A 16528-nucleotide genomic window follows, 5' to 3' on the forward strand; every position below is an offset into this window, starting at 1 on the left:
TCAATTCCAATGGTGGTATTAGCAGAGGCAGTAGTAATCTGAATTAAGTTTGAGTGGAAATAGGAAGTGGGGTAAAGGAGAAGCTTTTACTGTGATTTCTGCAGTGATCTGTAAACTGCCAAGGTCACTATTTTTCTGACTGTGCATGGAAAGAGGATGCAGAGGATAGTCAGCACTTCATGTTTGTTTTCCCTTTACAATTGGGTTCCCAGCTACCTATTGTGCTTAAAAGGGGCACATAAGTACAGACATGGTGATAGTGGGCCAATGAATCTACTCAGATTTTAAAGAACTGTCCAGGGTGCTGAGCCTATTAGATGGACACAGGTCAATATATAGTTTTTAAAAATATTTAGGTTGCTACCTTCAGTGGATCAATTGCCCCAGTGACATGAAAGTCACGACAGGATTTTAATGGAAAGTGAGAGTAATATAGCAGGTCCAGTGCTAGATAAGGGCTCTAGGAGACCACTTGATCATGGAAAACCCCAGGTGAGGCATATTCCCTTAATCTCAAATAAAGACAAAGACAATTCCCCCCCCTCCAAAATTTCTTGCCTTAGGTTCACCATAATTCGGAAATTACTTAAAGGAAATAACAGTAACAGTTAATACCATGTATCAATCGGGTGGTCCAGAACAGAGTGCAAAAACTTACATTATTTGGTCTTTGACTAAGGTTGTTCAACAGTTTTCTACCTTCTATTTTTTTTTCTTTTTATGCAGGTCCTCCACAGATCAGCAATGGGACAGAACAACACTCTTCAGCCTCCATCTTTGAGCACGTGGACAGAATGTCTCGATCCTCTGAAGTCAGTAGAAGAATGCCCAGTAAGATCCAGTTGATTGCTATGCAGCCAATTGCAGCACCTCCAGTTCAGAATCAACCACTTTCTGATCGAGTAGCAGAAACCAACAAAATTAACAAGGAGGTAATCCATTTAACTGTTTAACAATCTGTGATGACACTATCACTAAGTGTTTATCTGTGCTATTGCAATTTTCATAGATATTTTTTACTACTTCTTTCCTTAGAACTACAGTTCCTAAAAGGTCGCTACTTACACAGTATTTTCACTGACCTCAACTCCCAGGATTTGGGGAGGGGGCGTAATATGTCTTTGGAAGGCTCCAGAAGAGAGATAGACAAAACTATGGCCAATCTCTAGATGAGAAAAGGGCAAAGAGAAGACTGTAGAAGAGGGATGGGCAACATTTGTAGATGTTTTTGGATACAGTTCCCAGCATTCCTCTTGCCATTGACTCTGCTGGCTAGAGCTGATGGGAGTTGTATTTCAATATCTGGAGAGACACTTTTTGACATTTCTACTCTAGATCACCTCAAGTTGTAGAAAATATTTTTCTCTATAAATCCCAATGATATGGGTAATGGTGAGAATGGAAGAATTGGGGAAAACAGGTACTGTACTAACTTTTTCTGTTATACCCACGCTCATTCATAGGAATAGGCATTGTATTGGTTTCTTAGATATAAGAACCACTTCCACTTCCACTGTGGCCTTGTTCATGCATCTAGATGCCTGCACTTATATGCCTTTCCTGAACTGGAAAGAAACACAGACACTAAATGTGTTGTATGTACATAAGTGTGTTGGGCATGCTATGTGCAGTACTTGCTTATGGGCAAATACATACGTATTTGCCAATTTGTACTTGTGTTTAATTGAAAGTGTGCACCAGCCAAATTGTAGTAAGAAATTGGATTGAGAGTTTTTAAAAAGAAAGGACAGCTCCTCTCTGTTACAGCAGAGAGCTTGAAGAAAGGAAAGCCCATTTGCGTATCTTTATTGAAGCACTAATGAAAGGGGGAGGCATACATGGGATAGGCGCAGAACCAATTGACATTTGTCTCTCTGTATGGCTTGCAGCTTTGGTTTTGCCTCTTCCTACTCAGCTTCTATTTGAATGGAGAGGTCTGCTGTTTTTCTGTATAAATGATAATTGACTATGCATGATTCTCAATGCAAAAAAAGGAAGAATTGCTTACACTCATTGAATGTATGTATATAGACGAGTGGCTTATGCAGACCAAAAATAAAAGAAGTTTGCTTCTCTAAGACGAATGATGCTCCTAGTTAAAGCACTCAAAAAGAAAGAAGGCTTTTGAGGATATTATACACAGAAACATACACACAGATTACATTTTTTGGACTACTGCTGCTAGAATACCTTAGTCATTCTAGCCTCTTGTCTATGCTCTAACAAAGTGACCTTTCTAAGCTCTGGCTTTGCCATATAAGCTGACACCGCCATCTAAGTGTTGTTTTTATGGTAGTCTGCAGGAAGTATAATTTTACCTTTGTCATGCATTTTTATTAGTACTCTGCTCGTGTACTCTGTTAATTGCCCTTGCAGTATTAATCATCATGCTATGTATAATAATTCTTCTACCTGCAAAACCTGTGGATGAATGATAAACAGGAGGAGGAGGTGATGAAGTACAAGCACGACGTATGCTCAATATTTCTCTTCTGATGTTTACCCTTTCCTGCACAACGCCTTTCTGTCTCAAGAGAGGAAAATCGTATGTTCCAAAACACATTTAATGCTTCTCACCTTTTCTTTTCATTACAGATTCAAACAGCCTTGAGGCACAAATCTGAAATAGAGCATCATCGCAATAAGATTCGGCTTCGAGCTAAGCGGAAAGGACACTATGAGTTTCCTATTGTGGATGACATGGTTATTATTGATACCAAAGAGCAGCAGAGAATGTATCGAAAGGCTCAGATGCAGATAGACAAGATCTTGGACCCTGCGGGAAACATACCTACAGTTTTCATTGAACCCAGGAAGAGGTAAGAAAAGGAGGGAGAGAGGAAAAGAAGGAGTTCAGAAATGAATTCAATCTCTGTGTTAATGTGAAAATGTAGACACTTGTTGTTGTGCTTTGTTACATTCATATAAGATGTTCACTGCAAGAAGCCTGCAAAAGGAGAAAAATAAATATTTTTCCATTAAGTCACATGCATATCATGACTGGTGAAAGCATTCTTTGGTGTTGGTATTTATTTAAATTCTTTATTGGCCACTGATTGACCAAATTTCTCAGAGCAAAAAATCTATTAGAAACTGTCTGCAGACATAATTTTAGAGAGGAAAAAAAACGAAATCCTGAAAACCCTGGTCATTTTGCAATGTTTTCAAGTCTAAGAACTTACTGAAAAGTGGAGAAAATCAAAAAGCAGAATCTCAGATGTTTAAGCTTTTTACTTCATTTTATTTCTTCATAGTTCAAGGGCTAAACGTTCTCCAAGACAGCGTCGGAGACATCAGATTAATGGGAGTCCAATGGATGCCGACAAGGACCGCCTAATCACCACTGACAGTGATGGGACATACAAAAGGCCTCCTGGAGTCAACAATTCTGCATATATTGTGAGTATGTTTTTATTTTATTTTATTTGGATTTTGTGAAACACTGGAGTTACTGGCTTGCGTGGAATATTGAGAGGTTACCCTAAAAAGAGTCATCATGCAAAGCAGTTACCTCACAACCTCTGAGGATGCCTGCCATAGATGTGGGCGAAACATCAGGAGAGGATACTTCTGGAACATGGCCATACAGCCCGGAAAACATACAACAATCCTGCCTCTTAGTTGTTTTGAACAACAATTCCCATTAACCGCAGATAACTGTTGAGTGAGAACGAAGATGGTCATTGTTCAAACCATATGGAGAGCATCAGGTTGCCAATCTTTAATAAAAAGTTGTCATCTTTGGTAGCAGTTTTGAGACATCTTGTTAGGCCACTCTGGAATGTGTAACTGGGTCTAACCAGACACTGAATAAGATTTCTTTGTTCACTGAATACCAGTTCATTCTGCAATATAAAGCAATTCTGATCTGGGCATGTGGAAACTTGCACCCAAATGAGAGACCAGCATTTTTTCCATTCACTTACACGATACAAGTGCAACTCAGGGAGATTGGCTGACCGGTTATTCAAAGTTATTATGAGCTGGTCCTCAGTTTGGTTATTTTAAAAAAGCATTCAGTGAATTCAGTAAATTTCGTTTTCTTTTTGCATCTTCTATTTTTAGCCTCATCTTCCCTGCAGTAAAGGCACAAATACAGGATAATAATTCTGACATTAGAATGAATTACTGGATAATGGATACAGTGTAAATATGCTAACAGTGAAATAATTGAGTGAAAAATTATGGGTAGCTTGCTTTCTGTTGTTTCCCTCCCTGTCATAATGCTTTCTGTATCAGGCAGCAAGCCATCACATACCTGCTTCCAAAGAAGAGAATGCTGTTACTGATTGATTCATGCACGTATCCCATAATGGTCAGAATCCTATTAGTGACACATAAGCATAATTGTGACTCACACATATGTATTTCTGAGATGCTATTCTGTTGTCCTTTGTGTAACATCCAAATGCTCCCCCCTCTCAAATTTGCTAGGCCTGGGAGAGAATGCTGTGGAACTACTTAATGATGGAAAGAGGTAGAATTGCAAGAAGGCACAACAAGGAGAGTGCACTTCATCTTTGAACACGTTCCCATTTTCTTCACTCTCTGAGCTGAGACTATCTGGTCCTTCATCGTAATCTCATGCTTCGGCACACCTTCCCTTCCTCACCAATAAGCTGCAGCAGTAGCCCCTCTCAGGGCTTGACAGCCATTGGGAGGATATTTTGAATGGGACACAAAGGACTAGAAAATATCTCTTGCACCCTGCCCAAAGAGACATGTGTGGATACTGAACACAGAGCATTATGTGTTCCTGCTTGATGTAGGACCTTAGTCAATGTACAGATAAATGTCACATAGAGTTAATATCACTCGTAACACATGAAACCACACTCCAAGTAATGGGAACTTTTAACATTCCAGCTACTTAGGCTGTAGTTTCTTCTTTAGAACGTTATTTTTCTGTTCCCTTTTCAGTCTGATCCTGACCTTCCTGCTGAGCCTCAGACAACGTCTTCAACTGAATTGGGAAAGTTCTCCGGCTTGCCTCTTCACGCGTCTCAGTACATCCCTCCGCAACCGTCCATTGAAGAGGCCCGGCAGACCATGCATTCTCTCCTGGATGATGCCTTTGCTCTGGTGGCCCCCAGCAGCCAAGGATCCAGTTCTGCTGCCATTACACATCCTGGTGGGTCTGGGGGGCAGCCAACAAATACTCCAGTTCGAGCAGCAAGGGACACCCCAAGCAGCCAGTGGGGGTCTCCATATGGCCCAAGTCACACGGTGAGCAAGCCTATGTTAGGGCCATTTCTAGACCCAAGTCTGCTGAATTAAAGCATTCATTTTTAAATCTCTTCTATTTTTTTATTTTTTAGAGATATATGGAATTTGGTATGACTCCTCCATCAGCACCAGGCCTGCTACAAAGGTAGTCCTTTGACCATTTTGTGTCTTTCTGTTAATTTTGGTTTTTATTCCTTTCTAAAAATAGCAACATGCTTAGACAAGATTGGGAGATTGTTATCACAGAGTCTAATTATATCTTCCTCCCAAATTTTGAGGCAGAGCTTGAGATCCTAGCCAGACACTTCAAGACACACAGAACCACAGTTTTCAGTCAAGCTCTTCTGTTCTGTTCTTGCTAGTATTTAGTTTTATTTTTACTCCTACCCTTGTAATTGGCAACTCGTGGTCATAATGTGAAGTAGAATGACATGCAAAGGCATTTTGCAGTTGATAGTATAAACTTTCATAGACTGTCTACTACTTCATCAGATGCAAGCTTATATGACTAACTTTGCCCTTTTAATTAGCCGCTAAGATGCTACAAAATCCCATTGCATACAAATATTCCTGTGTCTGAAATTCTACCAAAATACTATAGATACTCTAAAATTTGTCAGGAAAGGAACCGCAGACTTGCAGGGTATGAGACACTATGTGATCATTATCATCATTGTTATCTATGTTAGCATCCGGCTGTACCAGAACCTTCAACTTTACTTTCTTGCTGCAATCATAGGACAGGCCGCCTGTCAATCATCATTAAGTCTGGTTCCGCCCCTTGTTCAGGACTCTGGGAGGGAAGGAGCCATTTTTAAGTCTGTCTCTCTTAGGAAGCTAAGCTATAGGACGTAGACCAGCTCGTCCCATAGAAAAGCTTCATATTTCAAGAACATTTGGGGATATAGAACATCCGGGGATATAGAACATCTGAGAAAACAGAAATTCCAGGGGAAAAGTCCCAAAAGCTCTGGCTGAGAGCTTAAAGCCTCGCAGCCTCACAGCTCCTGAGGGAAACAGCCCTAAGTTTCTAAAGACTCAGAGAGAGAACAGCATCACAGATCCATGGAACCCCAGCTGAAACATCTGCAAGCCTTGGCTGGTAGGTCCACTCAATACCCAGACGCATTTGGAGTCGGCAGTGGGTCCCACATCAGCTAAGCCCATATTGATAGACAGCCTGGGAGAGGTTATAAGAGGGTTTTCACAGTTACTCAAAGCCAATCGCCTGTCCCTTGGGGACAAGACTCAAAGGGCCAACAGTTTATTAAGGAAACCTTGAAGTATTATTTGACTCCTTGAAGATTTATTATTTGTTCATCAATAAAGACCTTGTTATTTCATTAAAGACTCAATAGGCCATCCTTCTTCAGGAAAATTCCTCAACAACCTTTCTTTAGGCACCCTGGCTTCCCGCTGGGCATAAAGTGTACGTCTTATACAAAAGACAATCAGTTACAGGCCCAGCGCGTGACAGAACAATCATTCTAAGTACAGCATTAGAATCCCAGAGCTGAGACAGAAGGGAGCTTAGATCATTTTTATGCAGTGTTTGCTTATGTTAGCCAGGTGTGAGGTATTCAATGATGGCTGAATTCATGTTCCAACAGTCCTCCCAATGCCAGTTGATGCAGGTGTCATGGTGTGACCATGAGGTGCTCTTCTGAAATACTGTGTGCAGTTTGGGAATGGGAAATGGGCACTTCCATTGTGCCAATTCCAATCATCCAGATTTATAACCTGGAAATCATCCTCCTTGGACCCATGTAAAACATTCATATATTCCTTTCTGGATTCCACCTGACATCAAGGCAATTGTACAAGAATAAATCATTCAAGGAACATAGAGCTGGTGTGGTATAATGGTTTGAGGATTGGACTATGATCCTGAGAGATGAGAGTTCAAATCCTCACTCAGCCACGGAAACCCATGTTCTGCATGTTCTAAACTTCAGAAGAAGGAATGGCATACCCCCTCTGAACAAATCTTCCTAAGAAAGCCCTCTAAGACGTTCATCTTAAGGTTGTTGTATGTCAGAAATGACTTAAATAATAATAATAATAATAATAATAATAATAATAATAATAATAATAATAATACTTTATTTTTCTATCCCGTCACCATCTCCCCGAAGGGGCTCGGGGTGGCTAACATGGGGCGATGCCCAAAACAAAACAGAATAAAGCAATTACAATGAATATCAAAACAAAACAGTAATAAACATAAATCAAATAAAATAAACAATTTAAACATTATAAAAATATAATAAAACACATAAAATCAGAACAAATGAGTAATAATACAGCATCAACCACTGGAGATAAAAGGGGTCGGGCATATAAAATACAATATCCAAAGCTTTAACAAGTGCATAAACAAAGTGCATAAACAAGTGTCAGAGAGTCAACTGGGATAATATGGGATAAAGTAAGTTAGGAAGGGATTAAAGTGCTAAGAAGTAATGTCTCGGTGAAAGGGTCTATCATGTTGGTGAATTAATCAATTAAAGGCATACAGTAGTAACAAAATGATGTCAATTGCAGTGAAACACTCTCACAGTGTTGCTTCCTAGTAGACCAGAATACTTGGCCTAAACAGTATAGTCTTTGCAGTTGTTTACAAATTCATTTCATATCACTGAAAAGAAAAATAAATTAGTCTGTAAAGTCATTCACCAAGAAATGCCTGTTTGATGTTCTCATTCTCATTTATTGTGCAGCTTGTGCAAATTCAAATTCAAGATCAAAGGAAAGGTTTTTTTAGTTGCTGAGGTAGCAGAATATTGTCACAGTCAAATTGTTAAAAAGCAGTTGTTGAAATAACAAATGTGGGAGGGGAATAATTGCCCCATTTCTTCTTAGTAATGTAATCAAAATCGTGAAGTGAAGTGAAACCAACACTGATACTATGGAAGTGGTTTATGTGATTCTTTAGGATAGCTACAAGGGGGCAAATGCCATTTTCACCACAACTGCTCCCCACAACCAGGCCACACAATTACATTTTGGCACAGCAAGAGTGATGTCACTTCCCTTCTGGCCTTTTTGACCAATTTTTTTGGTGATTTTTTGGTCTCTCTTTCTGAGGTTTGAGGGTATAAAGGACTTTTTGGCTAGATCTTTGAAAGACTGTGTCTGTTATAACTGAAGCAACTGTAGAACTGGGCTGCCATGGGACCATGCAGTGGATCCTGGGCACATATATTTTCATAGTCCATAGTTGAATGAAAACCTGCACATAGTGAAGCGGTAAGGGGGGAATTGAGTGTTTTGGAATCTGCAATTTTCTCAGGAGATGTGTTATTCTTGCTCTGCCAGCAGGCAAAACCTGGGGCCAGGCTTTCTTCCTCCTGTTGAATTAATACACCCAGACCAGCAGCCATCTGATGTCCAGTATTCCACTAGAGGGATCTACTCAGAGGAAATGCCATCCGTGGCTCGGCCACGACCAGTTGGAAGCACTGCAGGTACTTAAGGATTCCTAACTATTATGTGCTATAGAGACTTCCATCCCATACTTCCTGGCCGCATTCTCCAGTTCAGCACTTACTATAAATAGCTGTGACAGCCAAGATAGTTCCTTAATTAGGAACATGATGGGTGCCCTTTAGCTCTGTGTATAAGTTCCTTGCATCAGTACATTCAAGCTGAAAATGATCTTTTCATTACAAGTAATGGCTAGGCAGCTACTATTAGACACTGTTGGGGTGGGGGAGCCATCCCTCAAAGTTCTACCCACATGTATAAAAATAGATAATGGTATTGGAGATAGATATATGAATGTTTGTAACATTCATTCTCTAGCTTCAGATATAAGGGAGAGTAATATATAGCCAAAGCTTTCCTAACACATCTGACAGCAGCTCTAGTTATGGAAATCGGTTGTGGGCATGTTGACTTCTTAACACATCACATACATAACTGTAGCAGGTGCAAGTTGGAATGCATGATGGTTTCCTGAAGACATACAATACAGTCATACAGGATTTTGCCCCTCACAGGAAATCTTTTTGTTTCCTCCAAAATAGTTTCCCATAATTTATCTGGGGTTAGTGTTACTTTGTTTCTGACATACAGATGCAGATAGGGTTTTTAATTTTTAAAATGAGGAACAAAAGAGGCTGTCCTGGAATCAGTGGTGGGGTCAAGAGTGCTTTCATTATCATCAGTTACAAAGATGCCACTGCCATCTAGAAACCATTCCAGATAAAGATGTTAGAGTTAGCTTTCCAGCAGAAGGCAACTTTTCCTGCTAAATATAAAGAAGTTCATATATTCCCGTGTAAAATACATCTCATTTAGGAAAGGTGGTCTAATCCTTGATTTCTCTTTCAAAGTATATAAAAGCAGAATCAGGTTCTTTCAAAGTCATCGGTTATGTGTGGATTTATATTTGAGCCAACATGGTGTGTTTTTGTTAGAGCGTTGGATCATGTCCCTGGAGAACAAAGTTTGAATCCCTGCTCAGCTGTGCAAACCCACTGAATGACCTTGGGCAAATCATCCTCCCTCGGCATCAGAGGAAAGGCTGAAACAAACCCCTTGCAAAACAAAGGTTGCCAAGGACAAGGTTGCTATGAGTTGGAAATCACTTGAAGGCACACAATATCAGCATTGTTCTAATACCAATAGTAGTGTGTATGCATTTTGTACAAAATTACCAGTACGAGCAGCTCTGAGGACATCTGCAAGGTAATACCAGGCCAGCTAAAGTGATTGCCTCTCCATTTCAAGAGAGTTGGTGGAAGAATGGTGTAGCCATCTACTTACACCCACATTGTTGTCCCCTAGTTGGACTCCTGCTACTACTGTACAGCTGAGTGTCCTGCAGTAAGCAAATATTTTCCCTCTGACACTAAGGGCAAATCACTGGCATGCAAATCTAAAGGGATATTCTGTAACACTTCACATTTTGAAAAATGACTGAGGTAGTGATTAGTTACCTGGCCTATTCCCATTCTCTTCCTTCCTCACTTCTCCAACGCACCATGCTTATGAACAGCATAAACTTATTTATTTATTTGTGAGTAGATAAATAAATAGCCTAATTTTGAACCACACAGGCAACATCTTCCATATGTAAAAGGACTTTACTGAGCACTTGCATGCAGACAGTATTTAAATTTGCCCCTAGTTCAATAGACTGCTTTTTAAAAAACTTTTAATTTTTTAAAAATTCAGAGTTCACATTTCCCACACATCTCAGTCCTCTTGTACTTCTGTGTTCTTATATTCTTCATCACAACCACCACTTCATCCTCAGTTTATATCCCCCCCCCCCCCACTCCCTACACACACACTTCTGTTGCTGCATGGAAAAATGAAAGAAAAAACAAACAATATTTGCTTTTAAGGTTCTCAGATACAGCACCTCACTCAGGTGGGAATTGCTAGCAGGATCGGAGGTCAACAAGTGGAGATCCCCTCAGGCAGAGCAGGGCATGGCCAGCCGGGGGAACCAGGGTGGCCCCCGTATCGTGGAGAGGATGAATATGCTAGGAGAGATGCAGTGAGTACTGTGCTTCGTGTTTGAATAGTTTCTGGAGCAGTCTTGTGTTCACTTTTTTAAAAACTTTATTTTCATCCTGTACTGCTTTGGGAGTTTCTTCCCAAGAAATCTTTTCATTAAAAAAAAAACAACTTGCTCCTCTGACTTTTAGCTGCTGCTTTTGTCTCTTTCACAGTCCAGCCCTTGAAACTCTGCTTTCTCTGTCCTTTTCTTTCTTACTCTTGGCTCTCATTGGAGGTGAGGAAATCATGGCCTATCACAGGATGTTGGACTCAAGCTCCCATCAGCCTGGGCCAGTGGTGAGAGATGATAGGAGCTGAAAACAATCATGCAAGTTGCCCACCCCTGCATTGTGCTCGTAGTGGACTATCCTTGCTTCAAATTATCCTTCATGGACCAATGTAGACCCCTTCCCAAAAGGTCCAACCTATCTGGTTGATGCCAGTTGAGCAGTCATTTCCTACAACTTGAAAGACTTGACTGTGGAGCTTGGAAAGTGCCCCAGATAGATAGATAGATAGATAGATAGATAGATAGATAGATAGATAGATAGATAGATAGATAGATAGATTTTAAAAAACCAACAATTTTTTTCCTTCTTTTGAGTTTTACTTTCACAAACCCGTTCTATTTTGGCAAAATGTATAGTACATCTAAGGAAGAGCTGGGTCCTGGCCAGCCTTTCAAAGTTTTTTTTTTTGTACATATGCAAAATCGTAAGTGTTCTAGCTCTGATGCTAACAATCTCGCACTGATGTCAAAGTCTAAATAAAAACACGTGTTAGGAGAATGGGGTGGTAACAGGAAGGGCAGTAATGGGTAGGCTAAAGAAATATCCTGATAATAGTGCAAGTGTAAAAGAAGGTGGGAGAAATCCCCATATATGAAAGAGTCAGAATAGCTGGTGGACCCTGATTGGCCTTCTCGTTTCTCCAAACTTTCCGGTCAGAGAAGAGTGTGTTTTTGTGAGCGACTGTCCTACCTCCACAGTTTCCTGTGGGATAAAGAACTAATGCTTTATCCACAGAGGTTTCAGCACCACAGCCTCTGAATTCAGATCTGAATTACCTATATAATTGTACTGTGTTCAGAAGCATATCACTGAGTCTCTCTGCTTGTATTTCTCTCACACAGCAATAAGTTACATCTCTGCCTCTTCTGTTTACCTTCGCTATTGCTAATTGTGTTGGTTCAGTGTTGCTTCGCAGCTTCTCTGTTAGTCCTTTCTACTTTCAGCCTAATTTAAGTGTCTTGCTTAAATTTTACTACATTGAAAACACCATATATGTTATGGGAGGTAGAGGTGGGATTTCTTTTCAAAAGCATGTGGAAACAGAACCAGTTGGCAAAATAAAATTCCATTACACATTTAAACAAATTTCTGTAGTCCTATTGGCTGCAATATGATTGCCCTCTGTTCTTTTACTTATCTTTCTGTGTCTTGAAGGGAAGTTATTCCCTTCTGTCATTAAATCTCTTCTCTTTTTTGAGTTAGTGGCCCTGATTAGATTAGCTAAATGCCTGTTTTTAAATTTAGTGTTCCTGTTGTCATCTGTAAAATGGATATAGTCTGAATAAGCACACACTTTGATCTAATTGTCTTTTTTGCTGCTATTTTGAATAAGCAGCATATATACAGTCCCTGATCAAGTAGATGGGGCTTTTACAAGCACTGCCATAAATCCGCATGTCAAAAATAAATGAACAATATACTTACGAGTATGCTAAAGACTAGCTGAAATAAGGTTTCATGAGCTAGAATCCCACTTCATCAGATGCATGAATTTGGAAATGATATAGCTATGCATAGGTGTAGGAATTGTACAGAATATAAAACACTGGAGTTGGAGAATTAAAACTCCAAAGTGGCAGACTTATAACTTAAAATTTACAAAAAAAATACATTGGCTAATGAAGTAGACTCTAGCCCATGGGGAAAAAAAACATATCCTGTAAAGAATATGTTAATCTTATAGTGCCACAAGGCCAGAGTATGTGCTACAGCACATTAAAGCCTTGGGTAATTGAAGTCCAATGCCCAAATTGCTCCCAAATGCCCAAAGGACCAAAGGTTTGAAGGCACTGCCATAGAGTCACACTAAAGGACCTTGAAAACATCTACAGAGAACATAGATTTTTGGATATGGAGAAGTGAAACCAAAGATACTTGTCCCACAGACACAGGGTTTATACTGTACTCAGTCTTCCAGATCTGCATTTTAGATCCAAGAAAAAACAGCTTTCATTTCTGCCTTTTTCACTGTGTGCGCTTTCCACTGTCTGCACTTTCTTGTCTTTTAAAATGTATTATTATTTCTGCCTCCCAAGCAGCGAGTGCAGTAATGTTTTGTGCCTTTCCCCAGACACATATGCCTGGACCTCCAGAATATTCCTCCTCACCAGTATTCCCGATGCCGAGGACTTCTGCCCGGCAGCCCTCAGCGCCTCCTGTTCAGCTTCCACACAGCAACCATCAGGGCACGGGGCTCTGCTACAACACCAGCTCCACTGAGGACCTCCAGCAGCCGGGACACTCCTCGGCCTCTCTCATCAAAGCAATCCGGGAGGAGCTCCTCCGGCTCTCTCAGAAACAGACCATTGTGCAAAACTTCCACAGCTGATTTGTCATGTTCCTTGCAAATCTGCCAAGTATCCGCTTCCCGTGGAAGCTGAGACTCACAGGAAATCGGCAAGAGCCTGTTGTTCTTCTCTCAGAGGAATGAGCCTGTACAACACCAGAGATCATTAGACAAACAGAAAAACACCCCCCAGGACCACAAGAAGGAGATGTGTGTAGATGTGAAAGAACCCTGGGAAAGCACAGCAAGAACTAACACCTAACAATCTTCCAATTATAATTGCGCTGTGATCGGGACTGTTTGATTCAGTGATGGTGCTGGACCAGAACCCAAATGCTCCAAAGGAGGCAATGTCATCCTCTGAGATAAGAATGGATTTGGGCAGGAGACTCTGTGCTGGTGGAAGAAAAGCAAGATTAAACTGGATGTTGTCTGATTAGAAGAATCCCATGGTTTCGGACATCTCCTTGTGATGTTGGCTAACGTATGCTGCTGATGTGTTTTTCTTCAAATAACCCAAGAAGCAGTGTGGATCCTGTGCAAGAAATTAATGTAATGAAATCATTGTGAGACTCCTCAAATAATGGATGTTGGAGCAACTTGTTAAGAAACAGAACAATGATCGTTGTTGTTAAATATTGCTCTGTGCTTCCAGATGGAGCCATTCTCTGCACTCTTCCTTGTTGTTCTTCTGGTGCTGAAGCTTCAAAGTGTCCCTTCATCCTGATGTTTGCAAAGTTGAAATAATGGCCTTTTTAAAAAAAAGCAAACAAAAAAATCAAGGATATAATCATTTATGTTCAATCAGGCTAGAAAAACAAAACATTCTCATTTTTTTTAAAAAGAGGACTTATTTTCTGGTGAATGGGTATGAGATGGCATGAAGAATGTTGGGATTGTTCAGGGCGGTTTCACAAGTGACACAGAATGTGCTATCTATACAGAGCTTGGAAATAACTAGTTACATGTAAACTGGTTAAATATCATGACTTACCTTTTTTGCAGTAAAAATCAAGTCATATTTCAAAAGTAATACAATAGTTATAAACTATTGGGATGGAAAGACATGTCTTAGCTGCTTTTAAAAATTACATTTCAAGGGTATAAGATTTTAAAATACTATCACATTTTTATTAATCCTAAGGGATTAGTTAATTTCTGAGTAACAAAGAAGTTACTAGTAACAGAGCAAGCAACCCAGTAAGTAACTTAATCTTTTAAAATTTGTATTGTTAACTTTTGGGAAGCTTTGTAATGAATCACACAATGTTTTATATTCAAAAAGGAACTTTCTAAGCTCTGTATATATACATATGGAGATGGCATTACATCACCTGAATGATTACCCTTACAAAGCTGCCTATTACAATGGGGAAATAGTAAGTAGAACTGTTTTAAATAAACATACATAAGTGGCTGAGGTTTCAATAGGCCACTGGCCATGAGGATAGAACGTCCCCTGCACCTGAATCTTTTGATCTCAGGAGTAGACATCTTTCTCTTGGAAGGTACGTGCCAATGTTGGGAAAGCATTTTGCATTGGATAATATCCAGAATTAAACATACCTCTCCCCTGTCATTTTGGATGAGGCCTCTTTGTCTCAATGGGTTAAACCTCAGCATGGAGTTCCCCTCTGACTCTACAATTTTATAATTCTGTGAGAAATGCCTTATTCCTATGAGCATTGCGTAGTGAAGCATTTCTCACTTACAAAAACAGTTCTTATGCAAATTGTACCATCTTTTATATTAAAAGAGGCCACCAGTCCCAAGAGGTAAGCTTGGGAAGATGCTTAATTTCTAGAAAGGAGCCAATGTATCTCTTCAAGGTGTGTGACCAAAATTTAAACATGGTATTTTGAACATGGTAGTGAAATAGCCATCAAACACCATACATGAATGCAAATCCACTTTTCAATTGGATCATCAGTCAGATTTCCAAATGGGTGCCTAATATGTTCTACCTAAATTAGACATGAGCAGCAGTACTCAAGTGCTGGGGGAAAGAAAGTTCTGTTCATACATTACATGAAAACAAACTTGAAAGTGTCACAGAGGAGTTGTCAGCTACTTCTGGTTCTCTGCTTAGTATACCAGTAGAACTTGCATTTCTGTACATGTACTTACCCCAGTTCACTCATTTCATTCATTTTTTAAAGAATGGTCAACACACTGTGTTTTAAGAGCACCCTTTACAAAATGTAGGCATACACCAAAAAGACCCTGAACACATAAAATGGCCCTGAAGGTCTCTTGTGCAAGCCCTCTTGATGTGTGAGGTTGGGAGCATTGTGTAATGAATTAAGCTTTTTCTTCATTTGCCAAAGGCTGTGAATGCAGATGTGTTGTTGTTTTTTACAAGAATAAAATAGGCAAGTCTGTTGTTTGAAGTGAGATAAACAAAGAAGACCAGCCTGGGTGATGCCATGTCACCAGCACTAGTTCATCATAAACCACACACTGCATTTGATTCTTGAAAAAAAAATACACAAAAAATGGTAAAGATTATTATAACAGACCATTTTAGGATAACAAGGACTTAGATTTCACTGTTAGAAGCAATCTCTACATTTGTATGTGTTCCTACTGATATGACGGTACATGCCATTCAGGCACTAGTTTTTACAGAATTTTAATTTCACTGTTAGTTGTAAGGTGTAATTTACTGTCACATCGCCATTGCTTAATTGTAACCTGCGTAACACGAGTGAAAAATCTAACTAAATTATTTTATTTGTTGGAGTGTATTTTTTTGGATTTTGTTTTTAACTTAGACTAAATTAAAGCTAAAGCAGTGGCGCAAAGATACTTGAAAGACATTCTTTCTGTGAAGGTGTGGCATCAGTGCTTTTACTGCTTGAAATATTCCTTTTTATAGTCTACCGCTAAAGATCGTGAACTCCCCAGTGTGTGAAACTTTGCTTTGTTTGAATCAATACTGCCACATGTCACCTTGGGTCCTACACAGGAGAACAACTGAGAATAAATCAATTGCCTTAAACTATAATGCATTCCCAAAACAGGAGCATCAATACGTCTTCAGACCAATTGAAGGAACTCCTTCACGTGTATATTTATTTTACATATATATTGGCTTCTTCCTATTGAAATTACTGGGTCCCTGTGGATGAGAGGTAAGATTCATGTGAAAAAAATGTATCTCTGCAGATCTCAAGAAAAATTTTGTTCATTCAGTTCTTTACTCCAGACAATG

At 39.7% G+C, this 16528-nt stretch overlaps 1 protein-coding gene across 5 annotated transcripts in view; it reads left to right on the forward strand.

The window, feature by feature from the left end:
* Positions 1 to 16118, forward strand: part of kiaa1549 (KIAA1549 ortholog) — a 145228-nt gene extending 129110 nt beyond the window's left edge. For 2 of the 5 annotated variants that reach the window (XM_062983074.1, XM_062983075.1), the window contains 8 exons: positions 727 to 932; positions 2596 to 2819; positions 3255 to 3399; positions 4921 to 5226; positions 5319 to 5371; positions 8545 to 8693; positions 10581 to 10735; positions 13099 to 16118. In XM_062983074.1, the coding sequence (XP_062839144.1) occupies positions 727 to 932; positions 2596 to 2819; positions 3255 to 3399; positions 4921 to 5226; positions 5319 to 5371; positions 8545 to 8693; positions 10581 to 10735; positions 13099 to 13356 (1496 nt within the window). In that variant the 3' untranslated portion in view covers positions 13357 to 16118. The remainder of the gene's footprint in view (positions 1 to 726; positions 933 to 2595; positions 2820 to 3254; positions 3400 to 4920; positions 5227 to 5318; positions 5372 to 8544; positions 8694 to 10580; positions 10736 to 13098) is intronic. The other 3 variants (XM_062983077.1, XM_008110547.2, XM_062983076.1) reach the window with 2 other exon arrangements.
* Positions 16119 to 16528: the final 410 nt, after the last annotated feature.

The sequence above is a fragment of the Anolis carolinensis genome, chromosome 5 (assembly GCF_035594765.1).
Source record: "Anolis carolinensis isolate JA03-04 chromosome 5, rAnoCar3.1.pri, whole genome shotgun sequence".
NCBI classification, from domain to species: domain Eukaryota; kingdom Metazoa; phylum Chordata; class Lepidosauria; order Squamata; family Dactyloidae; genus Anolis; species Anolis carolinensis.